The following is a 25955-nucleotide window of genomic DNA, read 5'->3' as shown; positions in this document are numbered from 1 at the left end:
TGCTAGGGAACAGTTGGACTTGATGATCCTAAAGGTCTTTTCCAACCTAGCTGACTCTATGATTCTATGACCTGCAGCAGGGACTCGAGCCCGACAGGGAGCCGGGTCGCTACCTCGCAGCGCCGGGAAGGGGTCTGCGGGAAGCCACCCCCTCCCTGGTCGTTGGTGTCCCGGTCGGGCGGTACAGTGCCCGCCTCCAGCCCTACCACTCCGCACCGCGGTGGGGAACGACCCCGCCCCTCCGCCGCCGGAGCCGCCCCTCCCGTTTCCCAGGGTGCACCGGGCGCGGCGGCTGTCTGGCCACGTCCCCGGGCCACGTCGCTCGGTGCCCGCTGAGCACGCCATCTTCACTCCCCGGCTCCGGGCTGCGCTGCCGCCTCTGCCGCCGCCATGAACATCTTCCGCCTCACCGGGGACCTGTCCCACCTGGCGGCCATCATCATCCTGCTGCTCAAGATATGGAAGAGCCGCTCCTGCGCGGGTGCGTGCGGCAGGCCGCGGGGCGGGCCGGGCAGCTCCGGGCCGCGGTGCCTGAAGGGAGCCTCGCTGGGGACTGGGTGCGATCCCCCCCGCCTCTCCGAGGCGGGTGTGTGTGTGTGTGCTTCGATTGCCTCTGCCGCCCTTTAGGGACGGCTCCGAAAGGGCTGCGGGTCGGCGGGGGGCTGGGTCCCGCCTGTCCTACTTGCTTGGCAAGCGGCTGTGGTAAAACGGGGAGAGGAGGGCGAGGGGGGAGCGTTTCCCACTTGACGGTTCCCAGGGCGGGAGGGTAGAATTAGCTCCGGGCAGGGCAGAGGGGGCTTCAGCCGTCGTCCTGACCGACCTCCCTCCTAACCCGGCCCCCTTCGAGCCACGGATGAAGAAAGCGGGTCGGCCGTCGGGGGGGGAGGGAGAGAGAGCCGCATTCCGCCCTCCGGCGTGGGGGTGCACTGGAGGGGGCTGCGATGCCGTTATAGTTTTAGCGGTTGCTGTTATTTGTACTTTAAACCCTGGGCACCACCATCTCGGCTGTGCCCGGGAGGGTCGCTTCTTCCTTATGTAACTGCCCGGCGGCGAGCGAATGAATGGGGAAGCAGGTTGGGGGGGAGGGAAGAGGAATGCATCCCCCGCGGGGCGGGCAGCCTGCCTGCCTCCCTGGCTGCCTCCTCTCCCCGCGCCGGCAGCTATAGCGAAGGGAGACGGAGCTTATTTTCTCGCCTTTTCTGACAGTGCACAGCCTTCCGTCTACCTGCTTGCTCGGCAGTTCTAAGCGCCACTTCGGTGCGTGAAGGCTGGTTTTGGTGCAGCGTTGGGAGTAGCTGACTTGCAGTTTACAGATCCTGAAGTTTTCCTCGCCCTTTCCGCTTCCCTCCGTGCACTAGTTTGCGTTCGCTGCTGACTAACGCGCTCTCTTCTTCCCTTTTGTTTCCCGCTGTCGCTGTGGTGAGAGTTAAACTGAGATTCATGCGGTTGTTTAAGGCTTCTGGAGTGTTTCCTGGCTCGTATCACCGGCTGCAGCGGGAAGCTGTAGGAGAGAGGCTCCAGGCTGGAGGGAGCAGGCTCCCAGTCGAGATCCCGGCCTGGTCTGACGTGGCAGCAGCGGCAGAGGTGTGGCGGGGAGGGAGCTGGGTCCCGGCCGCCCTCCGGGCCGGTTGCCGGGGGGAAGCTCCCCTCCCGCGGCTCCTCCGTCAGCACGCCCGGGTGAGGAACGCTTGTTCTTCCTGCTGGGTTCTGTACCTGCTTGCTCCAAGTCCGTGTGATGTGGTTTTCGCTTCTAGTGTACGTACGGTGTGGTGGTTGGAGGGAATTGCAGGCAATTCTGACTGCAGCATAGGTGGTTTCTATCAGAAAACTAGGAGTTGTTGTAATTAAAAATGGGTATTTCGGTGCTCTGTGTGATACGTGGATAAGGCCATCGATCCTGAAAATGCTGGTTTTGCAGTGGACTGGGGTGTGACTGAGCTTGGCTTTGAAGAAATGAGCATCTCCTTCATTAGTAAGAGTGATTATTCTTGAAATCAGTTTGCCATGTATTGATGTGAAATGCTGTTCAGATACCGAGTTAACACTGCTGAACAGATGTACCTGTAAAGTCTTAAAACCGTGAAGAATTAGTATAAGCTGCAACCTGAGAGAACTGAGAATGGGGAAGTGAAAGAGGTTTGTACTACAGGTAAGAGGAAGAACAGGCCCTGTATGTTTTCATGTCAAATCTCTTTCTGTTAATCACTTGATAGTGCAAAAGAAAAATTAGTAAATGAATAGCTCTGGCTTTAAATACAAAGTAAAAATTCTTGTTAACCTTGCAAAAGAGCTCTAGCTTTGCAGTAGTGCAGAACTGTTGTTTCTGAGGTTATGGAGTGCAAGAGCTCCTTCTTAATGAACTTTGCAGGCTCAAGTTCTGGTGGAGTTTCTGCCTGGATCTGGCAGGAGTGGACCTGGCCTTCCTCAACTCTTCTGTGGAATTTTGTCCTCCACTTTACTTGAGATATATAGTCAAAATTACAATCAACAGAGTTAGTGATCTAAAAACTAAGTATCTCTTGCTGCCTAAAGAAGGGAAATGAGAAATTCTAATTAAAGGGTGAATTTCAAATAGGATTTTAGCTAAGAGATTCTTAGGTGGCCATGAGATTAAGTGACCTTTGGACAGTGGCTTATTTACACAGTATCATACAGTGTAACATAGTCCCATCTTTCTGTTTTAAAAGTGATCTGATGTTTTCCTTAAGTCAACTGTGATTGAGGGTCTCTATTACTAGGGATTTATTAATAAGAAAGTAGATTCAGACCAGTCATTTTCTTCGGACTGCTTTCTCCAACACATGAAAGTAAATGGGCCTCTATTACATAGCCACCTGAACTCCTCCTTTTGCCAAATTAGCCAGAACCCATGTATACAAACTTACGTGCATGGGCTCCTTCAGTAGGAAACGTCTCATTCATTCGTTTTCCTGGGAGAAAAAAGAGGCAGGGGTGTGTTTGTCTGGAATTGGTTTTTTGGTGTCTACCGGAGTCTTTAGGACTAAATCCAGATCCATGTTACTTCTAAGAGGCCTAACAAGTTTGTCTAGAAGAAGAGCGCCTCAAAGGAGAATGGAATTTTATTTTTAGGGCTCTGTCGTCTTCCTTGTAGTGGTTTTTGTCAGTTGTGGTTTCTACCAATAAAAATTTTGTAAATGTATATTTGCATAAAATACGGTTTTATGCAACAATAAACCCTAAATAGTTACCAGTTAATGTTGAGCAGCTGCTAAATGCCTCCTATTAGAGGGCTTTCTGTGATCCCTTTACATTGCATGTATATTGGAACAGTTTATAAATTAAATAAACTTATACCTCATGGTCACTGGGGACTAAGGAAACATGGACAAACCAGCTGCTACTTTAAGTGTGTGCTTCTGAGGCAGTGGAAGCTTAGAGCATAAATAAAGGCTTCTGACTGATTGCTAAACTGCAGGCTGTGATCCATGAAGAGCTGGCAAACCACATGGTGCTGACTCCTCTCTTCTGGTTGCATCTGTGTCTGAGGCCTTTGTTCCAAGAGGAGCTCAGAGGCCTGTAAAAGCAGCTGGAAATGAGAGGGAGACAGCCTGTGTACCTCTGCTGCAACCTGCTGTTTTCTGAAGACACCAGCCCCCATTTTCTTCCCTAAGAAGTGACTCCTCTAAGCGAGGAAGATAGGGGAGGCCAGAAAAATCTGCAATATGAAGCAGTCTGTGTTTTCAGTGCTTGACAAACTTAACAATTTTTTTCCCTAATTTAGTCGATATGTTAAAAAGAGAACAAGGGGAAAGCAAATCAAGTCGTGATTTCAGAGCTGGCAGGGAAACAATTTTTTGCATGACTGGTTATTTATGTTTCCAAATTTAGAATTTGGAAAAATGTTTGCCACTCCAAATAACAGCTCAGAAGTAATTACTAGGAGCCGTGGAGAATGTAGCAGGTAACTCCATTATTGACTTCATGTCCTAATTAGGAAATTCATGAGACTTGAAGAATCTTGTGCTTTCACACATCGTCATGTTCAGGCTGTATTTTCTAATTCATTCCAAGTCAAATTAGATTGTTTGCAGTGTGAATTACTGCCTGAAAATTGATCTGCTTTTCTCAGTGTCAGTTGTCAAATGTTAAAGCAAGTGTTAAAGGTGACCTGCAAGTTGCAAGGCTGTCAAATCAGGTGCTGAATACTCAAACAGTAGCATATATAGTACATATGTAATGCTTTTGCTTAGTAGTGTAGCTGTCTCATAGTTTTGTTTGTGGTAGGCCAGATCATATGCTATGTTGAAGACTTTATATAGGACCTTGAATAGGCTGCTGCCAGTTTGTCTGTATTTTCTCAAAAAATGCTGCTATAGGTAGGTTTGGAATCTTCTTTCTCTTTGAAGGAGAATTTTGCCTTTCTAATTGACAAATTTGTGTTTAGAAAACACAGATATTTGTGGGGTTTTTTAATTGAAATTACAGGATTCTCAATGTTAGTATTTTATTAGAACCAAAGAAGTTGTGGTTCTGTGGCTGATATGGACTTCATATTGAACAAAGCTACTTTTTTTTTTTTTTAAGTTAAATAATCCAAAAGTCTGTGAAGTTTCCATGACAAAAGTATGGACTGGCTTTCCTTAGGAAAACTTTTGTTTCTGGATTTTATGGTTGCGATATGCACATACTGTGGTATGCAGTTCATAGTTGGTAAGTAGTGTGCACAGTACTGGCTGTGCGCCAGGCTGACTGAATGCCTCTGCTGCTGCCTGTTGCTCTTTCCCTAACTCACAATAGCAAAATGAAGTTGATGAGAAAGTAGCAAAATTTCAGCTCTGCTGTCCTCCTTGGCTGGGGAAACCAGCTGAGCTTTTGAATTCAAGTTTCAGGCTGTTGCTTATAGCCAAGCCAGGGTGCAGAGGTTGAAGGACTTTTTTCCATGTGTGAGAACTGAGAGGTTTGGCTTTTCAGCATTTGAGCCCAGAGCTTGAGAAGACGAAATAAAAATGTGTTTGTTTAGCTCAAGGACTATGTTTGTGGGACTAAAAGGAAAGGGAGAAGGATGAGAATAACAGCAGTGTAGTCTCTGTATAATGCAGTTGCTAGCCATGAGCCAAAGTCAGCACTGTGGCGCATATGCTAATGTAATTCCTAAAGTTTCATAAATTCATAAAACAGAGTGTTTACCTGTTCCCTCCCCCTGTTTTTGTTAGTGGTATAGATCTTACTTTCTCCCAGTTTGCCTGTCTCTCCATTGGTCTTTGGTTTAAACTTTGAACCTCTCCTCGTCTAGCCTTCTTAACTTGAAAATTAGTTGAAACTTGGCTTGAGGATGTGTTTCAGGATCATTTGAAAGTTCAGTGAAAATACTGAAAACCATAATAAAATCCACAACTTTTGGGTTGGTGGGGAGGCAAGGCTGGCAGTGGCTTAGAGGAATTTGTCTGGTATGCTGTGTGTATTTATTTATGTGAGAGTACATCCAGATCCAGATTTATAGCCATAATCAAGAATTAATGTATCTTACTTTTTTTTCCTGTTCAGTTATTTACTAAAAGAATATAGCATGCTAAAGTATATAACATCTATTTTAACTATATAATTTTTATACATAACATATATAATTTAACATGTAACTTAACTATACACTTATGTGTGATGCTGTACTGTAATCTGTCCGACGGATTTCTTTGTCCTGTAGGTCTTGGCCTTAGGACAGCGTTGGTTACTTGCTGAGAGGTTTTATTGGCGTGAGAGCAGGGCACTGTCAGGAGCTGTAACGTCAGCAAGTGCAGCTGGGATGCAGTGGAGAGTGCTGCTTCAGCTGTCTTTGCTGGTAGTTCTGGTTCCAGAAATGTCTTTGGTTTTTAATTTTTATTTTTTCTAAACATTGGGAAGTGGTTTGTTTGTGTCTGTTGTTGGTTTTATTTAATACTTACAACTTCTGTTTGACAATTTTAGTCTATAACTATAGGTTCTGAGGCATTTGTTGTTCCCTGTACTTCAGTTGCTTACGGGCAGTTGCGTGGTTCTGGAGGTAGTACATTAGGCTCACCATGCAGACAGTTCACATATGGAAATTGCAAACAAAACCTCTTTTTAATTGTTACTGCTTCAGCCATTCGTGTGCTTTATGTATAAAGATGAAGTCCCTTCCTCTGGGCAGCTTATTCAGTGTTTCTTAAGCTGGGGTGAAAAAGGAGTTCAGTAACCATAGCAGAGAGCCTTTTTGCTAATTGCTTTATGGCACTGTTAATAAAAGCCAATCTCAGAAATACTCGTATAAAGGGACAAGGATTTTCAGCCTTGCATCAGAACCCTCTCTCACAGGATATTTCCCCCTCTTGTTTTTTGAACAATATCTGCATGCCTAGCTGAACAGATTCAAATATTTTCACCCTGGATGACTGAAACCAAGAATAATTGGAATAACAAGATAGAGATACAGGCTAGGTTGTTTGTCTCCCTGCTGTGAGGCACGACCACATCAGTGTTATGGAGCGATGTGTTATGGGGCGATGCTTCACCTCTGTTTTCAGCTGCTTTTAGTGACTGATTGTGCAAAGCTTTCATGCTTCTAACTGCTGTAATGGCTGAAGTTAAGTACAAACAGATGTTTTGACATGTGGGCCTTTGCCTAAAATTGAAAGTTGCTTTGGAGATGCAATGTAGATGTCTGTCACTTCAGCTCATTACTTGTTTTTCGTTTTGTAATAGTACGTAGTAATATCTGGGTTTGACTGATAGTATTTTTTTCCCCACTGTGTGGTCAGTTAAGTTTCTGAATTGAATTGCCTTATGTATTAAAATAGGTTTATTTCTTTAAAATCAAGTAATTGGTGCTAGCATACTTTCTGATTATCACTGCATCTGTAGTATGTGTTGCTCTTGTACATTTCCAGCTATTCAGTATCTAGCGAATGTACTGAGACGTGATAGCACTCTGTGAGAATTGCAAGCTAATGCAGCCTTGCTGCATTGTGCCCAGTGATAATGCAGAACAGGTAGTGTAATCTCCAGAAATATTACCTGCAAGCTATCTGCTGTAAATTCTAAATCTTGTGTAGTTTTAGCACCTCTTTCAGTACAAGGTAACTTATATTCACACTATGGAGAGATAAGAACAGTTCCATTTCTCCTTCTTGGAAGCCTGGATTTTATCCTAATTTTGTAATCAATGTGCTTAGAAATAAAGGATATAGCCTTTCTCATCCTGGGCATTAAGGGTTTTGAAGCACATCATTACTTTTTGAATAATTAATTATTTCCTTTATCACTTTAGGTATTTCTGGGAAAAGCCAGCTTCTGTTTGCACTGGTCTTCACTACCCGTTATCTGGACCTCTTCACTTCATTCATTTCATTGTATAACACATCTATGAAGGTAGAGTATACTGAAGAGCTAGAAAAGCTAGTAATGTTGCATGCAGACTGCATAATTTCATGAATAACAGACTCTTTAAATGGCCCACTTTATAGTTATTACAGAATAAGTTCTAGATGGGCTTGGGATAAAGAATGGGGCAGAGTAAAACCCCTACTTTTTCTCTACAGTACATGCAATTTTAAAAAACTGTTTGTATGGGGACTGTGACATCTTGAACAAATGCCATTTCTGTTATTGAACGTAAAAACTTTTGGAAAAAGGGTTCAAATAAATTGTATTACTCAATTGAGATGTTAGAGATTAAGTAAATCTCTTTTTATCCACTACAAGGTAAATTGGTATTCCAAATGCATTGCCAGAATTGCAGCTAGTGTCTGGTCAGAGGCTGATTAAAAGTTGTCAGGAGCACACTTTTAGGAATGTAGCTGCCATCAGATTATACCCTGTTCACTTGCCCACTGAATGTGAGTGAGCCTAAAGTTGGTTTTATTTATTCCTGCAATTTCTGATGCTGAGTACAAGAAAGTAAAGCCGTTGACTGGGAGGGTGCAGTGTGTTTGTGGCACCAGTACAGAATGGTGCATTTGTGGCACCAGAGCAGACACCTCTTTAATCTGGTTCCCTTATTCTTGGATTTTCCTGATGTTCCTCAAGTTTAGTTCAGAGCATAGCATACTTTGCAAAGAGCAAAGACTAGATACTCAATAATGCAAAATGTACTGAAGAATTAGGGGAGTAATGCTGTGTAATAAAATTTTAGATCTTAAACATGCTGTTGTCATCTAACAAGTTAAACGTGTATGCTTAAGTTTTAATATTAACAGTCTAGATGAAGAACTGTGGATTAATTAGTCTTAAAACACAAACATATTTTCCCAGGAATCTGAGAATATTGAAAATGTGTTGGGTGCACCAGAGGAACAGCCTGGAGTTTTTGCAGTTTATTTACTGATTGTGATTTAGGGTCATGACCGTGTCCTTTTTCTGCAGCACTCCTATCCGGAAAAGGAATGAATATCGGAACTTATACTTGTGGTACTCAACTTCATGCTAAACTGAGTTTTTCCTGTAATGAACGAGTGGTCCTCTGTTCAAATCCAGCATTAACTGGCAAAATGGAAGCCTCTATTACAGTTTCAAAGATCTCTGTTTAGAGAGACCGTTAGTTTTTAGCCCATTATTGTAGTGTCAAAACAAAGCTGCTTGAGTGTTCCAATGCAGCTTCTTGTTCTATCTGCATATGTTTAAGAGTATATAACATTACACAGTTGTAGAGAACAGGAACTACTACACAAATAAGTTTACCCAGAGAACACCTAATGTACTTTTCTAATTTGAGGAAAATGCTGTAATTTGCAGCAAGAAAATTTGTTAATTTCTGTAGGATTTTATTCAGGTCTTTTAGAGAAATATTGAACTACAGGTGCCAACTTGCTATATTTGTCTGGCTGTGATGTGTTCCAGGAATATATATAGAAATACCCTGGTTGGCACTGACTGACCTTTTTAATGGCCTGCAGATTAAGTTTTGTGATTTGTAGTAGTCCATATGTTACAGTTTCTTTTTCAAGGTACCTGTATCTGAGTGGATACATTTTTGCTGGTGCACTCTCTACTCCTTTTTCTACCATTCTTTTGTTATAGTATCTTTACAAATGAAAACTTTCTGAGAGTCCCAAACCATGCTGTAATTCTTGTGAAGAACTCTTCAGTAAAAAGTTGGGGTTCATTCAAGCTTTATTAGTGTCATCTCTGCCCATATCAATTATCATTAGTTTACACCTGTAGAGGGGGTTCCCTCTATCTGATTTCCTGTTCTATGGTCCTTTATCTCCAGTCAGCCAGGGTGCTAGCATAGGAAAGAGTCATTGGATTCTGAGCTTCTTAGTGTAGCATTTTATATCTGTGAGCAGTGCTTTATGTGATCAGTAACATCTACAAACTGAGGAGGTTTTAATCTTTTATTTTTCACTTGTAAAGAACCTATATTTAATGCGATGAATGGTTTGGAATATTTGATCTTTGTGATGAAACAGAGGCAGGAACTAAACTGTTTGTCTAGTCTACTGTACTATATTGTCTCCAGGACGATGTCAGCTCTGTCGTGATGATGACAGTTTGACCTTCAGAAAGTCATGTATTTTCTCTGATCGTGTTTTCTCATCTGTAAAATAAGGCTATTTGCCTATTCCACGGGGAATAACTATGAAGTCTGCTGTACCATAACAGTTAAAAATGATAACATCAGACAACAGCTGAAATGGAAACCGAATTCTGGTTTGATGCTTCTAGCAGTCTGTTAGTTTTGCAGGTTTTGTGGCCTGCTGTTTGGTGGAGAACAGTGTCTACTTGCCCCTCTTCAGATTTTAGAGATGTTTAAAGGTCTAGATCAAATCAGCTAATTTGTGATACATTAAATGCCTGAATCTAAATGGGGCTTATTAAATGGGTTTTTAATTGCCACACAGGAGCCACAGCACTCCCAAGCTTTTTGAATGGGAGTCAAAAGAAAGGAGTCAAAAGACCTCTTTTATCATTATTGCATGTATGCACATGCATATTTTTAACATAAAGGTTTGGGCAGTGCTTCTCCTGCAGTAGAAGGAGGGATATTCCTTCTCCAGTCAGTTCCTTAGTTCTGTCTACTCAGGAAATGGTCTTTAAAGAAGCTTTGGACAGTCACTTCAGCCAGAGGCAAGTTGATGATTTTAAAGCAACAACATCAGTAGAACCCGGAATCGTTGGTTTTGAATTATTACTCTGCTGAGAAAAGTTAAATACCACCACGTAGCCTGGAACTGCAAAAGCATGTAAACAAGCAGTACAACAAACCAAAGAAGACAGTGTTTAGTCCTCTTAGTGCCTGGGAATATCTTTATCTGATCTAATCCTAGAACCTCTCTGGATTGTTTTGTTTTTTCTTTCCTTCCTCTTTAGCTTATCTACATTGCTTGCTCGTACGCCACTGTGTATCTGATCTACATGAAATTTAAGGCCACCTATGATGGAAATCATGACACATTCAGAGTGGAGTTTCTGATAGTTCCTGTTGGTGGACTCTCATTTCTTGTCAATCATGACTTCTCTCCTCTGGAGGTAAGTTGATTGTGGGTGGGAGGTTATACAGTTTTCTCTGAAGAATTTAGAACATTAACATTTTTAGGCTGATTGAGGAATGCTTAAAAGATGTCTACATGAAGTAGGTTCAGGCTACTCCTGTTACCTTAATGCATCTTTACAGCGTGGGTTTCTGTGAAGTTTTAAGGCACTTCAGGTGACTGGCATTATTACCAACATTGATCATTTCATTAAGCAGAGAACTGTCTTTTTCCCAGTGCACTGATGGTTATATTAATACAAAAGTATCCTTCTTTTGTTTGGTAAAGAAACGCCCAAGGCTGCAGTTTATGGATAGTTGGTGCCATCTGGTGAAAACAAAAGGAATTATTACACTTAAAATTTGTAGAATTGAAATAGTCTGGAGTGTTAGAATTGTGTTGTATTTGAAATGCAGCTATGTGTTTTCCTGTCAGAAAAATTACATTAAAAATGTAATGCCATAGAGTTCAAAAAGGTAATTTTCCCCACAGAATAGAGAATAACTTCAGATGCTTCTTTTAAGTGGGCTGAGCTGCATTTTTATATATATTAGAGTTAAATGATTTTATTGGGAAGTAAAAGAATTCTAATTGCAACACTTGGAGACATTATTTTAAATTTTGTTCTGTATTAACTTGTTCTTTAAACCAATAGATTAAAAAAGTTAGAAGAACATGGTGGGGAGGGGAACGTCATTATCTTCACTGTGGCATTTCACAGCACCAGCTCTGTAAGCTGTATTTGATGGTACTGTGAATCCTGAACTGATGGATGCACATAAGTTTCCTCCTGAGTAAAACCATACCTGCCAGCTTAATAGACAGCTGGTATGGAGAGTGTTGTCTGCCAGGAGAGTTGTTCCCTAGTACCATCCCAAGGTTGATTATGAAGCTTTCACTTAGTTTTTCCTGTACCAGGAAGGATAGTTTGCCAAAATACTGTACCTGTTTGTAATATTGTTAGAGAGTGAAGAGTCAAGCCAAGTCAAATATCTTCTGTGCTTCTGTTATCAGTGAGACAGTTGAATATACCTGTGATTTTTTTTTTGTTTTCTTTTCAGATACTGTGGACCTTCTCCATCTATCTTGAATCGGTTGCTATTCTCCCTCAACTTTTTATGATCAGCAAAACTGGGGAAGCAGAGACCATCACTACTCACTATCTTTTCTTCTTGGGTCTGTACCGTGCCTTGTACTTAGTCAACTGGATTTGGCGCTACTATTTTGAGGGATTTTTTGACCTCATAGCTGTTGTTGCTGGTGTGGTCCAGACCGTTCTTTACTGTGACTTCTTCTATTTGTATGTTACAAAAGGTAAGTAGTGCAATAACTTCTAGCTTCAGGTTGTGGAATGTAGCAGTTAACATGTTTGTAGAGATCTGATGTATCAACATTACTAGGATGGTAATTCTGTGTGCAAATTACTGCTGAAATCTCCTTGATAAGTACACTTTCTGCTAGCGTAGGGCATTTCTGAGGGCCATATGTGAATATGGGTAGAATATAAATGTACAAATGTTCTGATGAACTTAATTGACAAGTTTAAGTATGGCCAAATACATGTTGCTGTTGTCTTCCATCAATAAGCATTATCCTCATCCTTCTCCAGGGGACGTTTACTGTTTTGTGCAGATTTCCATGCTTATAGAATCCTTGCTTGGGGTTTTAAATACGTTAAAGAGCTCTAAAGGGCTTGAATGTTTTGTTTAAGTGTAGAAGCAGTCATTTCTGCTGGATGTGTTAATTATCCTGCCCTTACTCGCGTTCCAACTTCCATCATATAACTGCAAAACTGTATGGGGCTGTGTTACTTCAGTTGTAACTCTTAAGAAACCAGGGTCATAGGCTAGCATGTGCTCTGGGGATGAAAAGTGACAGTTCAGGGTGCCACAAGAGAGCAGGATTGAAATATTTTGCCAGTATGTATTGAAGAGGGAGAGGTAAGCTTGGGAGGACTGTCTGCAGTGTACCCAATTTGTAATGAAGTGAGTCTGTGTGACAGGTTTTGGTCCCTTTGAAGTTTTAACATTGTGTCCTTCTCCTAGATCACATCTTTGGTTTGCTAACTCTTTCCTTTCCTACTTTTCATTACAGTACTCAAGGGAAAGAAGCTCAGTTTGCCAGCGTAAGTGCCAAAAAAAACATCACCAGCATCTGTCCTTTTGGATGCTTGGACAGAACAATCCTTATCACAAGCAAAGGCGAAGATGCTTGAGACAGAAAGTCAGAAACACAGCTCTTTCTAGTGCAGGTAGTCATCAGCGGCTCTGTAAGAACGGAGGAAAAACAACCAGCAGATTTCTGTTTGATGCATCTTGCCTTTATCTTTTTTATTACTATGTATAAAGATTTTTTACATAAAGAAACTTATACTGTATTAATAAATTCAGTGTATGGTTTCAATTGGAATAGTTCCAAAAGTGAGATTTTTTTGTGAGATTGTTTATGACCAGGAACAAGTGCAAACTTTTTTTTCTTCTTTTTTTTTTTCTTTTTTTTTTTAATTTTCAAGTATTTCTTTGAAATGACTGGGGGTTTATTCTTTTTTTTTTGTCTCCATTGCACAGGTGTGTGCATCCTTGATGGATGGTAGTCATTTGTTCTTTCCCTTTGATTCAGTTTTCATTCCACTATATTTATTTTTTTCCAAAAGGTGAATATATGTCAACTCTAAATCTGAAACCACCGATGTTGATGTGATGTGCTGGTGCCCAGTCTTTGTGCCATCTGCTGACATGGGGTTCCTTATTTAAGATAAATGTTGGTGCCAGAAGGGGAGCAGTCCCATTTTCTAGTTGTTCCCCTCCTGAAACAGGCTGATGGCAAGAGGGCAGTAAGGAAATCTCTGGATACCAGAAGGATGGACCCGTTCCTGTTTTGCCATGATCTTTGGGAAGGCAATCCCAATAATGAATGCACTTCGCAGCACAGGTCATGAAGATGGGGTTGTGTTGCTCAGTGGCAAATGTGTGTGACTGTGCTCTTTATTCAGGAACAGAAGGTTAAATATCTGAGACGCGCAGCCCAGCCACACCATTACAGCTATACAAACAGGAGACGTGTAAGTTGCTGATTACAGTAATCTGTAGGTGATCATTTTAAACAGTATCTACATTTTCTTTTTAATGAATGCTTTATAAACAACTTCCATGTTCAGCTTCACATGGTTTTTGATGTCACTTTTGGACAATTAATAATTTTTTTTATAAACTTCTCAAAATCAGCAGCACCAGTTTCCATTCTTTATCCTTTAAATGATTCCCTTTTTTTACTGAGCTGTTGCATGATTTATCCTGTGTTACCATCCTCAATAAACACTTTATGAAATGGTGAAAATGTTTTGGAGTCTTTTTTTTTTTTTTTTTTTATGCATATATTTGTGAATTAAAGTTTTATATGGGACTGAGACGAGAAGTTGCAGCAAGGATGAGCTGCTTAATGTCAGTGTTTGCTGTATTGAAATATGAATTCTTTAAGGCCGTGAGGGGCATTGTCATGGGATGAAGCAATGGTCACTGTTCTCCAGCCTTGTGCAGGTGAAGTGGATATTTTTTGTGAATGTTTTTATTTTCAATAAATCATTTATCTTCTGTAACTTGTTTACCATCACTATCCCCATAATTAGTGATGGTTATCCTAACCCCACATTTGAATAGTGGTTTTTATTTGTAGACTGTGTGCGCCAAGGTGCTGCAGCTCCTTGTAGCTTGGAGATGGATACCAGCGTTGTTGCTGTTTGGAGTTGCTTGAAACCAAGGTCTGTCCCTGTGATGAAATACAAGAGCCTGATCTGAGCTGTAGCCAGAGGGCTATACGAGATAAGTGCCTGTTAGTGTGAGAGAACCCTTCAGAATCGCGGTAGGTTATTTTCTTGCACACTGTTGTCTTTGTGCTTTAATTCAGCTGCGCTGTGCTCACCACTGTGCGGAGGAAGTTTAAAGGAGAAGGCAGCAGGGCCTCTAAGGCCGCCCCACTCCCTGACCTCCCCCCTGCAGGGGCTGTGGTGCTTGGGCCCCGCGGTGGTGAAGGTGCAGCCTGCGTGTTGGAGCTCGGCACGGGGTTAATCCCTCACCGCCGAACGCTCCTGCTCCCGCCCCTTCCATCGCCTGCCTGCGCAGCGCCGCACTCGGCCGCGCCCTCCGGGCGCTCTGCACATGCGCCGCTGGCGGGGCTGGCGGCGGGAAATGAGGGTCCGCCCAGAGCGCGTGCGCGGCCTGGCCCAATCGAGTTTGAGGTGGGATACGTCCGGCGGTCAACGTGACGCGCTGCGCGGTGCGTCATGACGTCACTCGTGAAGTCGCGCTTGCCCCGAGGGGGCGGTGTGGCCTGCGGGAGGGCCGGTGCAGGTGTTCGGGTGCCCCTGACGCGTTGGCGGGATGCCGGGGCTGGTGGTGTTCGGCAGGCGCTGGGCTATCGGCAGCGACGACTTCGTCCTCCCGGGGGCCTTCGAGCTCTTCGTCAGGCTGCTGTGGTAAGGCGGCGCGCGCGGCCGCTATCTCCGCCCGCGGGGCCGGGACAGCCTCGGTGGCCGCTTGGGGGCCGCTTCTCCGCTGCAGGTTCCTCCGCCTGAGGCCCAGTGGTGGCGGCGCTGGGCCCTCAGCTGCAGCGTTGTCTCTGTCACCTGCGGCGTGGGTCGGCGCGGAGGACGCGGCGGCTGGGGGTAGAGCCCCTGGGCTGACGTAACGGCCCAGCGCGGCGTTACCGCGTATGTGCTGTGCGGGGAACCGTAACTGCTGGGTTGTGTTTAACCCGTGACTGGTGTGAACGTGGTTTCGTCCTGCCAGAGTTAATACGGCCATTCCTTTGTTGAGATCAGCCCAGGTTCTCTGGGACCTGCGGCAGTGAGTAGCGCACCACAGAGAGACTGTTTCTCGGTCTGCAGCGACTTCTGCTCAGTTGTAATTACTGCTGAGCATCCCTTTAGGCCTTTCATCCCGACAGATTCCTAATATAACAACTCCCTTTCTGTTAATCTTTGTGGGATGATGTCATCAAGATGAAGACTTTATCAGGTGATCGCTGTGCAGTGTGTACGGTTCCAACTATAACTGTTATCTCCCTTTCCTGTAGGTGGATTGGAATTCTTGCTCTTTATGCGGTTCACAAGGGGCGATTTAACTGTCCCGGGGGAGGATTGCTGCACAGCTACTTGCTTGTCCTCCTCATTCTCCTGGCCGCTATAATATGTGCGTTATCTGCTCTTGTATACGTCAGTATGCAAGGTAAATAGTTAATAATAATAGTTTATATTAATCTAGTAGGATTGTAACATATATGCTTTTTTAATCTGGGGTGACATGAAAAATGAAATAAAATTCAAGTGCTTTAATGGTAGTCAAACTTGAGAAACTGTCAGTATTAATGTATTTGCTGTAATAGTTTTGCCTCTGTTAGTCAGGAATCTAACATAAGTGGACACAACAGGTTAGTGCAGCTAATGGTGATACGTCCACTGTCATCAAAGCACCTTGAAACCTTCCTTTGCATTCACCATTAATACATGACCTCAGACGGAACACTGTTCAGCCTCTCCAACAGGAATTCAGGGGAAATTATCCAAAATAATTTTCTCATCCAAAATGTCATGTTAGCTTTGCCTTGCATAGGCAGATATTGTCATGACTTGTTAAAGATCAGTAGCTGCAGTGAAGCCTGTGGGAAAACACACATAGGAAAGTAATTCTGTGTAAATGCCACAGTACAAGTAACTGGGTAAGTACTGTTAAATAGAACATGACTTACAGCTTGAAGTAAATGGCTAAACATTCACTTCAAGTAAGTGAAGAGTAAGGACTGCAGTGCAACTTTAGTCATTTGTAGAAATGGTTCATTTTGAGCTAAAAAATGGTAGGGAGCTTTTTTTCCTGGTAAGGCAGCTCATTATCAAAGTAATGTGAGATTAATTCAGTAACAGACAGGACCCCACAATTTCTAATATATTGGTTCTCACAACACACTGTAAATAAAAGTATTTATATTATTTAAGTGGGAAGAAGCATGAAGAGAAGCTGTGGCAGAGCAGAGATGTGGATGATAATCCTGGCCTTGAATCTAACCACTGGTTTTCCTATAGTTTCCAGAAGAGGGAAGGGCGGATTAGCCAAGCTATGGTACTTATATTTATATCAAAGTTGAGGAGGCGGGAGAAGTAACTGTAAATAGCAGTGAGAAAAGAGCCTCGTTTGGTATATAAATACAGCTACAAAGCCATTAGAACTAAGACATGGAAGAATTCTGAGGCTGAATTTCCAAGAAAATTAATGGTGAGATGTCTTGCCCTGGTTATAATGTGGGGGTTTGGAAGCAGTGGTTCTTGCATGGCCCCTTGCACTGCACTGATGTGGGCATTAGTGATGGAAGTGGTGAACCTGACTGGAGAACTCATATACTGGGTTGTGGTGCTGGGAAAGGAAAGAAGTTGTTTGCAGGAATCGCAGTTCTGTCTGATTGTGTCTCTGTAAGCAACCATGCTGCTGCAGTATGGGCAACAATCTGGGAATGGGAATAAGTTACGACTGAATCAAGGGATTTTTAAACAGCTTTGTCACTGGATGTGAACCACAGCTTTACAATTGGTCGCTTTTGTTCTGCTCTGGTTTAAGCCTTTACAAATTATCCTGCCTACACATGAGCACACATACCCACCATCTCATTACCCTGTGATCAACAAACTGGTTTAAGGAGCTGAGCTGGCCAAAAATGACTCCTTTTCTCATTGCCTAAGAGTACTAAAAGGAAGAGGTTATTAGTAAGCTGCCAATACAGAAAATAGTCTAAGAAGTATTTCTGCTGGTAATGGTCCTACTTTCATTCTGCTAAATAAAAATGTAAATTAATTTATTATTTAGTGACCTGGCAGAAGTATATTGTGGCCCAGCAAAACAGCATCTGAAAATGAAACACTCAGGCAACTGAAAGCTAAATAGAATAATAATAAAAGCAGACGCCAGAAGTCAAAAGGAACACTCCAAGCGTGCCACTTTGGTGTATGCTGGGCACAGCGCTGCTGCCTCACATTTGCTGCAGAACTGGTTCTGCCTAGAGAGTAATTTTTAGGCGTTAGTAGAGGAAATTGAAAGAACCACATAGATAAACCCATTGTTTTTCTTTTCTCAGCTTCAGTAATAACTTTGCATTGACTATGAAAATACTTTGTATTTTCAGTTAAATTTCTTACTTTCTGGAAAGCTCGGATATTCAGGTAGGATTTTGTGTACTTAAGATGTGGTCATAAACAGTTTTTGTTTTAAATTCTCCCTGTGATTTCAGGAACAATTTCTAATCCAGGCCCAAGAAAATCACTTCCCAAGCTACTTTATACTCGCCTGCTTCTCTATTTTCCTGAATTCATCTGGGCTGTTGTAGGAGCTGTATGGGTGTCAGACAGCAGTGTGCAGTGTGAGAAGACTGTGATAAATGTCATCATGGGGACAGTTATTGCAAGGTAAAGGTTCCTTCCCCCAGATCCAAGCTTGATAGTGTATATGAAATGGAAAATACTGCTGATGTGGGTTTTGTACATGTTTATTGAAGGCATTTCCAGCAGTGGGAGACTTTGATATCTTGTAAATTATTGTGGTTTCTCATAGAAGAGTTTGCATTATAAAAGGAGAAGAATTTTTAAATCTGGACAGCTAGAATGAGTTGGTACCCTTCCCTAAACAAGCTTTAGCTACTTGCCTTGAGAGCATGGGCTAGAATAAAGGAAAGGAGTTGAAGATCAGAAAGAGTAAGAGGGATAGATGAGAATGTAGAAAACTGGATAAATGTGAAGAGGGTAGTAGCTAGATCACTTCACTGGTAGTGAAAAATGGAGCCTTCACACCTCTGGGTTGCTGTTTCCAAAGCACAGGGCTGTGGTTTAGAGTTTGGTGCCCTGTGTGAAATAAACTGACAGCCTTGTTCATGTGCCTGGTGGATTGAAAACCTGATAACAAAGCATGCACCCTTAAGACAGTAGCAGATGGTGTTCATACAATATTTCATACCCAAATTAGTTTTCTGTCTGTCAGCATTTACAGTTGTGTTTTCTTGTCTTTATCTGGTTTCACAGCCTTTTTATCCCACTTCCTTCTGTTTTGCAGCTGGGTTATCATCATCTTTACAATCATTGGAGTTGTAATTGTCTTTGATCCGCTTGGGGGGAAAAAGACATTTTACCTCACCAATACTGTCAGTCGGAACCTGGAGAGCAGTCAATCAGGGCAGTTGCTGTACAATGTGAAGAACACTGCCACCAGGGTCTGGGAAAAAAGAATCAGGTTACTGTGCTGCTGCATTGTGCAAGATGATGACCATCGAGTGGCTTTTACAAGTATCGCTGAGCTCTTCCGCACCTACTTTTCAGTAAGATGGAAAGCTTTATTTATGTTCTCTTTTGACTAACTGAATTTGCAGATCTTGCAGCACACATGTGCCTTTGGTCAGCCAGAGGTCCCTGTGCCTTCAAATCAGGTTTTGAATACGTCAGTTTCAAAATTAAAAGTGATTTTCATACAATGTGTACAACATCGATTTTTCCCTCCCTTTAACAAAGGTTTCTCTCACTTCACAAGCATGAAGGGCTGTGGGAAAAGAGTATTCTTTCTTCTTAGGTATCTATCTAGTCAGGAGAACAAGGGTGAGTTTATTTTCCTCAATCTGTGAAGATCCAGGCGTTTTTCCTATTGATGATGAGTAAGGAGTCATATTTACAACAAATAATCTGACTACTTTTTGACTGTTAAAGAATGAGTCCCACAGTATGTTTTGGCAGTCTTCCCATTCTAAGCTACTCTGAGCACGTGCCAGACTACAGCGTGCACATGCAGGAAGCTGCTTTTTGGCAACAGCATCTGCCAAATTGGAGTCTGCATCATCTTGATGATTTGTGTCACTTACTGCTTGGGCAGTCATAGTTCAGTGTTGACTTTGAAATCTGTCCATGATTTCAAGACTAGTAGTTCTTGTTTATTAAGCAGTACTTGGGCATGTGGATTATAGCAACAGCCTACTCAGTGGCTTATAGGGTAAAGGGTGTGAGTACTGTGGCGAGATGTCTGCCCCAGGTAGTTCGATACAAACGCTTCAGCCTTCTGTGTAAAATCCCTCTCAGTTGTTCTCAGTGGAGAGGACTTTTCATGCAGTGTGTTCAGTTCTACACAGTGATGTAGAACAGTGATCAGTAACACTTGCTATATGGCTGAGCATGTCCTCAGCTGAAAAAAATACCTTTTATTTAGTATTTTGTTAAGTGACGAAAATCAAGGGTAGAATTGTCATCAGTCTTACAGAAGAAAATATCCAGTATGTACAGAAGGGGTGAGAGACTGGATGCTGCTGTGACTTGTGTTTTCAGTGCACATTGCCTCTGAGTGAATTGTACTGATTTATAAACTGAAGAAATACAATTCCATGTGCATTTTCCTGTGAGGTGGTTTTGCCATGTTGAGGTGTGGGATGGTTTTAAGCGCTCTTTCCTTTCTTTGTACAGGACACTGATCTGGTGCCAAGTGACATAGCAGCTGGTTTGACTCTGCTCCACCAAGAGCAGGATAAAATGGAAAGTTGCCCAAAAGAGCCTGAAGAAGTCTTGTGTCATTCTCCATCATCTCTTGTGGTGAGATAGGGTTTTTGCAGCCTCTGGTAATTACTCTAGGAGGTGGTGCCAGATCAAATTGAAATGCAGTTCTTGGTGGAAGGGTTTTTATGGTTTTTGGGGGTTTTTTTAACAAAATTAAACACTACTATAAAAATTCACAATTTAAATTATTAATAAATGCAGTGAAAACATCTTGATGAGTATGCAATCAAAATATGTCTGCTTTTGCATAACTAATGGGGAATTAAGAGCAAAAAAGAACCATTTAGGACATTTGATCATTGTTGAAGAGCCAGGAGAGAAAGGGAACAGAGAAAATTTCATATTTAGTACTGTTTGCATAGAACTGAAAAGTTAGTCTTTTAGTATTATGGTCTGTTTTAATTATGCCTGCTGCAAATAACAAGACAAAGTAAGAAACAAAAGTAGCATCTTTAAAATGCCTGCAGATGATGGGTTACAGTTTGCTGATTGATTTTTGCTAGTCTTCTATAGTAGAATGCCTTTGTAAATTATTTTACCTTCTTTTGGCCTGTGTTTCATAGAAGTATATAATTTTACTTCAAGCAATGCATTACTGTCAACTTCCCTTTGAATCCAGCCAGTATGATGGGATCATGCTGTAAATGTCTTTGGCAAAGAGATCTGCTACAGACTCTGTAGTTGTTCTTTTGACATCCTTAAGTAACATACTTGGAGTGAATGTTGTTTTCAGTATTGAGCTTATCAATGTGTAAGTACTGGAAGAAACAGATTTAATGTGAGCATTTCAAGATTCCTGAGCTCTATAGTCATGTAAACAAACACAGACCTTTTCCTGGAATATGAGTGGCTATTTTTAGTTCCTCTTAGACCTCGAGGTTTTCCTTTTGTATAGTATTTCACTGGGGCTTCATTTCCATTAGTCTGTGTTCAGGTTTTATTCTGGGGCTGCCTAACACACCTTTCTTCCTCTCTCTGCTTCCTTTTCTTTCCCTGTGTTCTTTCAGACAGATGATTTGGATGTTGAACTGGAGAATGCTGCTCACTATATGCTGTTTGCTGCAGCTGCTTATGGCTGGCCCTACTACATATACACCAACCCATTTACTGCACTCTGTAAGCTCAATGGTGACTGGTAGGTTTGATCAAGAGCTTAAAACACATAGCTTCCTTTTATTTAGCTAGCATTAGCAGAAATAAAATAGTTTCAATAGCAGTATTTTTGTGGCATGAAATTATATTGCTCTTGGGAGTACATGAGCTTGACTGGTAGAGTTATCTTTCACAAATTCCATAGAAACAAAATTCCAGCATCTTTCTACCCTCAGAAACAGGTTAGCTTATTTTTTTAATGAGAATTAAACCAGACAGGTTTTAAAATGCAGCTTTTTAGAGCTGCCTTTTGGACGCGTATGTGTATGTATACATATGTATGTATAGAAATAAAAGTGTATCAACAGTTCTTCCTGTCTTGAAGGCATTAGCAGAAGTTGCCTGTCCCTCCAGCCTCCATTTTATACACATATTGAAGTATGTGTAATGCTGTGTAGGATTACTGTATATTTAAGTGACCACTGACAAATGTGACTATAACCATGATTCTCTTAATTAGTAATGTGAAATAGAAATACAACATACTGAAATATAAATGACTTGGAAAAAAAATCACCACATAGTAAGATGGATACAAGAGATAAGCCTGATGTACAGAACTTGTTTTGAATTTCCTTTTTGCTTGCTTGTATTTTCTGTCATTGGCCTGTAGTCTTAAGAATTCTTTGCTTATTGCATTGTTTGCTCTGCTGATAGTCTTGTAGCAATGGTGTGTTTACCAGTCCTTGAACTGAAAATGTGCGGCATGCTGCTCAGGCAAAACCAGGCTGGTGGTCAGAGGTAACATCTTGTATCAGGTTAATGATACTATTGCAAAACCAAACCAAAAAGAGCTTTTGATTCCTGGCAGAAATCCTTCTGCAAAAGTAACTAAGTTTGATTCCTTGAAAGGATGCATAAAAAACTGGAGCATGAAAGTTTTTCTCTTCTGTGTGTTTGTTAGTTGCAGAAATAGAACAACAGATTCTGATATAAGTGGCAGTGATCGTCATAACTTTCACTTTGGATCCATCCTAAGAATAACAGGACTGCAGTACAGAGACTTCATTCATATCAGTTTTCATAACAAGGTAAACAGTCTGGACAGGCATTCAGCAAAAACACTAGTGATTAATTCAGGGAAAGCAATGGGTGAAGTTTCTAGTTTGCCTTTAGCATTTTTAAGGTGTGAGAATCAAAGCCAAATGAAAACAGGCCCTGAAACTTTTGGTTCTGGTTTTGGGTTTGTTTGTTTTTCTAATCTAAAGGAACAGCCACAAAATCATTGACATAAATCTCTGTCAGTATTGCAAAAAAGGCACTTACGGTAACTGGATAAGAAAGTAATTCAGCTTCTTTCCATAGCATAATGGAGAACTCAGAAAGAGAGCTTTCAGAAGGTGAGAACAAATGCTTACTCTTAGAAAAACTTGGCGTTTTTAATGATTACATTTTTTCATCTCCAGATCTATGAGATTCCATTTTTTGTTGCTTTGGATCACAAAAAAGAAGCTATTGTGGTTGCAGTGAGAGGAACCTTGTCTTTTGAGGTATCATCCATTTGATAAAAATAATCAGCTTTATAGAAATGGGTGAACTCCCAGTAATGAGAGGAAATTGTCTTACACTGGCACATTTAAGAACAACTCACAGGTGTGAGTCTTCCAGGCTTAAGTTGTAAGCTCTCCTGTCCTTGGATGGGTAATATTCATGTGCCACTGGAAGAGAGTGTGAAGGGTGGGGGGTGGTAATTCCTCTGTAAGCAGAGGTGCATTTGTAATGCTTGTGTTTGCAGCTTGGAAATAGTTGCTGAAATCAGGACCATGATGGCTGTCTTTGCTTGGGTAGTGCTTTATGGTGGACTGTGTTCTGTTGATGTCTCTGTGACAGTGCTGGCAAGCAGAGCATGAGCCACGAAGCCCTGCAGTGAGGTCTGACAAAAGCTGTCTTGTTCACAGGACATTCTCACTGATCTGTCAGCAGATTGTGAAGACTTGACACTGGAGGATGTTCTAGAGAATGGCTTTGTGCATAAGGTGTGTGCAGTCTGTGGCTATGGATAGATCATCTCAGCAGTGAGGAATCTGTGAGCACCTGGGATCCTTTAGTTAAACACAGGAATAATCTTGTGAGCTGCGTTGCAAAATTATTTCAGTGACTTGATTGTGGCATCACATACTGCCTGTGGAACTGCAAGGGAGAATTTGTAATCCTCTTGTCAGACTCCATGTCCTTATTAAATATTCTAAAAACTTTTTAGCCGTTACATATAAGATCATTTGGTTGTAATTAGACCTTTGTCAGGAGCATGAGAAAGAGAAGATCAGCTTTGCAAAAGGGAAGTTGCTTTGTGGTGGTGTTGTATTTGAAGTATGTATGTCTCACACTTCAGATTAGATATATCCTTCTAACTTTGAATGCTGTCTTGTAGGGAATAACTCAAGCTGCAAACTACATCTATCAAAAGCTAATAAATGATGGAATTTTAAACCAGGCTTTCACAATTGCTCCGGTAAGTTATCTTCTAAATAATTTTGTTTGACAGAAAAATTACACATAGCTTTTTCTGTGTCTGTTTATGCTTCAGTCTTCTCTCTCTGTCTGTAGGAATATAAACTTGTGATAGTTGGTCACAGTTTGGGTGGTGGAACAGCTTCTATACTGGCAATCATGCTCAGGAACTCTTTCCCAACGTTAAGGTGTTATGCCTTTTCTCCCCCAGGAGGACTGTTAAGGTAAGAGACTTTCATGACTTGGTTCTGTGTCTCAGATATAAAAATGTTCAAGGTAGTTGACAAACACGTTAGATGATAACTCTCTGTGTTCAGAGTTTGTTTATATATTCTCCACTAGAACTAGATTTGGTCCATCCTGAGTTACAGTTGAGTTCTTGGGGGAATATTACAGAATGAAATGTATCTAGTGAATTTTGTGTACTATCAGGTAGTATAACTAGAGTTTAAATTAAAAGTTTGGGAAATAAAATGATCACCTGACTCATCTACCTTGGCCTGTAACATCTACACATCCCATTATAATCAGCACTGAAGTTACTCTGTCATCTGTAGCAGGTAGATCTGAAAGGTTATTGAAGAACTGGCTGCAAATGCTGCTGCTGTTGCTTCACAGTTGTTTTTATCATCATAAAACTAAAGTGTGCATATCTTTAGTGTATCTAAAATGTGTCTCTTTTTTGTTAAAGCAAATCACTTGCAGATTACACAAAGCGCTTCATTGTTTCAGTCATTGTTGGAAAGGACCTTGTGGCAAGGTGAGATGGAAATACTTCTAAATTGCTCTTTCAGGCATGTGTTAGATTGCAGAGGATGGCAGGCTTGGCTTTATCTTGTTCTCTTTGTGTTTAAACAGGTTAAGTATGCCCAACATGGAGGATTTAAAGAGGAGAATAGTGAGAATTGTGGCAAACTGCAACAGACCCAAGGTAACTAAATGTAGTTCTGGTTGAAGTCAGGGGAATTGCTACTTCGGTTCAGCCCCACCATTAATGAAGTGACAATTGGTGTGTATATTTTTGATCTTAATGATGAGAGTTACAATTGTGTTTTGGAACAGAAGTGGTTTTCTTAATTCAGTGACATTTGTTTTAGTTTCTTATACTATAAAGCTGTCTTGTCGGAAATTAAGATTCAACAGGACCTGGAAGATATCTGTGCACAACTTCCAAGGCCCAAAATCACCTGTTTGCTAGTTATGCTGATAAGGAAACCCAACAAAATGAAAATGGGGAGAAAAAAACAAACCAGCTAAAATGATTCAAAATAAGTAAGATTATTTACTCTAATAACCATTTAGTATCAGTAGTGGGTTTACCTAAATTTTACTTTCAGAATTCATTTGGAAAGCAAATATTTCTCTGTCACAGTGTTAATTGCTTACCTCTTCGCTGTTAGTAAGAAACAGAAGAAGGTGCTGAATCATTGTGGTGTGAGGCAGGTGATAGTGGAGATATAAAGGAGCGGCTTAAAGATTCTAAACTGCCACTTCTGAACATCTAAAGCTAAACCTGCTGTACCCAGGGGATGTCCATGTAATCCCAGGATGAGGAGTCATGTAAAGGACCTGGATGTTGTTGTAAATACAGAATAAGATAATGGACAGTTAGAAGTTATAGGTACAAGAAAACCTACATCTGCAGAGCTGAATCCACACTCAGTAATTCGACTGGTGAAGAATGTCACGTTTTTGGTCGTGTTACTAGTGGCTTGGGTTAGCTATTGCTGAAATAGATGTTACTGTGGGGAAAATCCAGTAAGAAGGTTTTATCAATCAGGAAGTTAGGGGAGCATGTGCATGCAGTCATTTTTAATCTTCTGACTAGTTTCAGGTGATGCGTGTGCAAGCGCCCAACCGGAGTAAGTTAGTTGAAGAGTTGCCAAGCCTCAATTTGACTGTTTCTGTCTGAATTCAGTACCAGATCTTGCTGCATGGGTGTTGGTATGAAGTCTTTGGAGGAGACCCAGATAACTTTCCAACTGAGCTGGATGGTAGAAACCAAGATGCCCTCACCCAGCCACTTCTAGCTGAGGAGAGCTTAATGGTTCATCGGTCACCTTCATACAATACCCTTGAGGATGAACCGCACCTCAATTCACCACCACAGTATCCTCGTCTGTATCTTCCTGGCAAGATTATCCATATTGTAGAAGAATCCAGCTCTAGGAGGTAAGTAGAGTAACAAATGCCACTGTCCTGTTTGCCTAAAATCTACTTACAGCTGCTTCTCACATTCAAAGTGCATGTTTCCAGCTCTGCGTCTCATCTGCATCTCCGGTACCCATCTTTGGTTATCAGGCATTAGCCATCCATTCAGTTTTCATTCTGTGCCTCCCTGCTGC

The 25955-nt window shown here is 41.7% G+C and overlaps 3 protein-coding genes across 12 annotated transcripts in view; all 3 read left to right on the top strand.

Moving 5' to 3' along the window:
- OTOA (otoancorin) overlaps nt 1-336 on the top strand; it is a gene marked incomplete at both ends in the record, with an annotated part of 47420 nt that extends 47084 nt beyond the window's left edge. Inside the window, one exon of the mRNA XM_080618130.1 lies at nt 78-336. Within this exon, the coding sequence (XP_080474256.1) occupies nt 78-336 (259 nt within the window). The remainder of the gene's footprint in view (nt 1-77) is intronic.
- Nucleotides 303-14630, top strand: KDELR2 (KDEL endoplasmic reticulum protein retention receptor 2). Its single transcript, XM_080617097.1, has 5 exons — nt 303-481; nt 7244-7344; nt 10285-10443; nt 11507-11759; nt 12540-14630. The coding sequence occupies exons 1-5, from the start codon at nt 391-393 to the stop codon at nt 12572-12574; spliced, it is 639 nt and encodes a 212-aa protein (XP_080473223.1). The 5' UTR covers nt 303-390; the 3' UTR covers nt 12575-14630.
- A 26-nt stretch (nt 14631-14656) lies between these two features.
- DAGLB (diacylglycerol lipase beta) overlaps nt 14657-25955 on the top strand; it is a 30075-nt gene continuing 18776 nt past the window's right edge. For 7 of the 10 annotated variants that reach the window (XR_013956761.1, XR_013956762.1, XR_013956763.1 and 4 more), the window contains exons 1-14: nt 14660-14916; nt 15516-15667; nt 17715-17889; nt 18530-18791; nt 19918-20043; nt 21015-21142; nt 22064-22190; nt 22566-22649; nt 23058-23135; nt 23531-23611; nt 23707-23834; nt 24302-24370; nt 24469-24541; nt 25529-25782. Coding sequence is in view for 2 of the 10 variants with exons in the window: in XM_080617096.1 (XP_080473222.1) it covers nt 14822-14916; nt 15516-15667; nt 17715-17889; nt 18530-18791; nt 19918-20043; nt 21015-21142; nt 22064-22190; nt 22566-22649; nt 23058-23135; nt 23531-23611; nt 23707-23834; nt 24302-24370; nt 24469-24541; nt 25529-25782 (1832 nt within the window). In the remaining 8 variants the exon portion in view is untranslated. Of the gene's footprint in view, nt 14917-14970; nt 15151-15515; nt 15668-17714; nt 17890-18529; nt 18792-19917; nt 20044-21014; nt 21143-22063; nt 22191-22565; nt 22650-23057; nt 23136-23530; nt 23612-23706; nt 23835-24301; nt 24371-24468; nt 24542-25438; nt 25783-25955 lie in introns of those variants that run through there. The other 3 variants (XM_080617095.1, XR_013956767.1, XR_013956768.1) reach the window with 3 other exon arrangements.

This window comes from Psittacula echo, assembly GCF_963264785.1.
Source record: "Psittacula echo genome assembly, chromosome: 5".
NCBI lineage: Eukaryota > Metazoa > Chordata > Aves > Psittaciformes > Psittacidae > Psittacula > Psittacula echo.
This window is presented reverse-complemented; position numbering and strand designations above follow the sequence as displayed.

Coding starts and splice junctions, on each gene's coding strand:
- KDELR2 (XM_080617097.1), top strand. CDS start 391: ATGAACATCTTCCGCCTCACCGGGGACCTGTCCCACCTGGCGGCCATC. Junction 482..7,243: donor GAAGAGCCGCTCCTGCGCGG/GTGCGTGCGGCA, acceptor TTATCACTTTAG/GTATTTCTGGGAAAAGCCAG. Junction 11,760..12,539: donor CTATTTGTATGTTACAAAAG/GTAAGTAGTGCA, acceptor TTTTCATTACAG/TACTCAAGGGAAAGAAGCTC.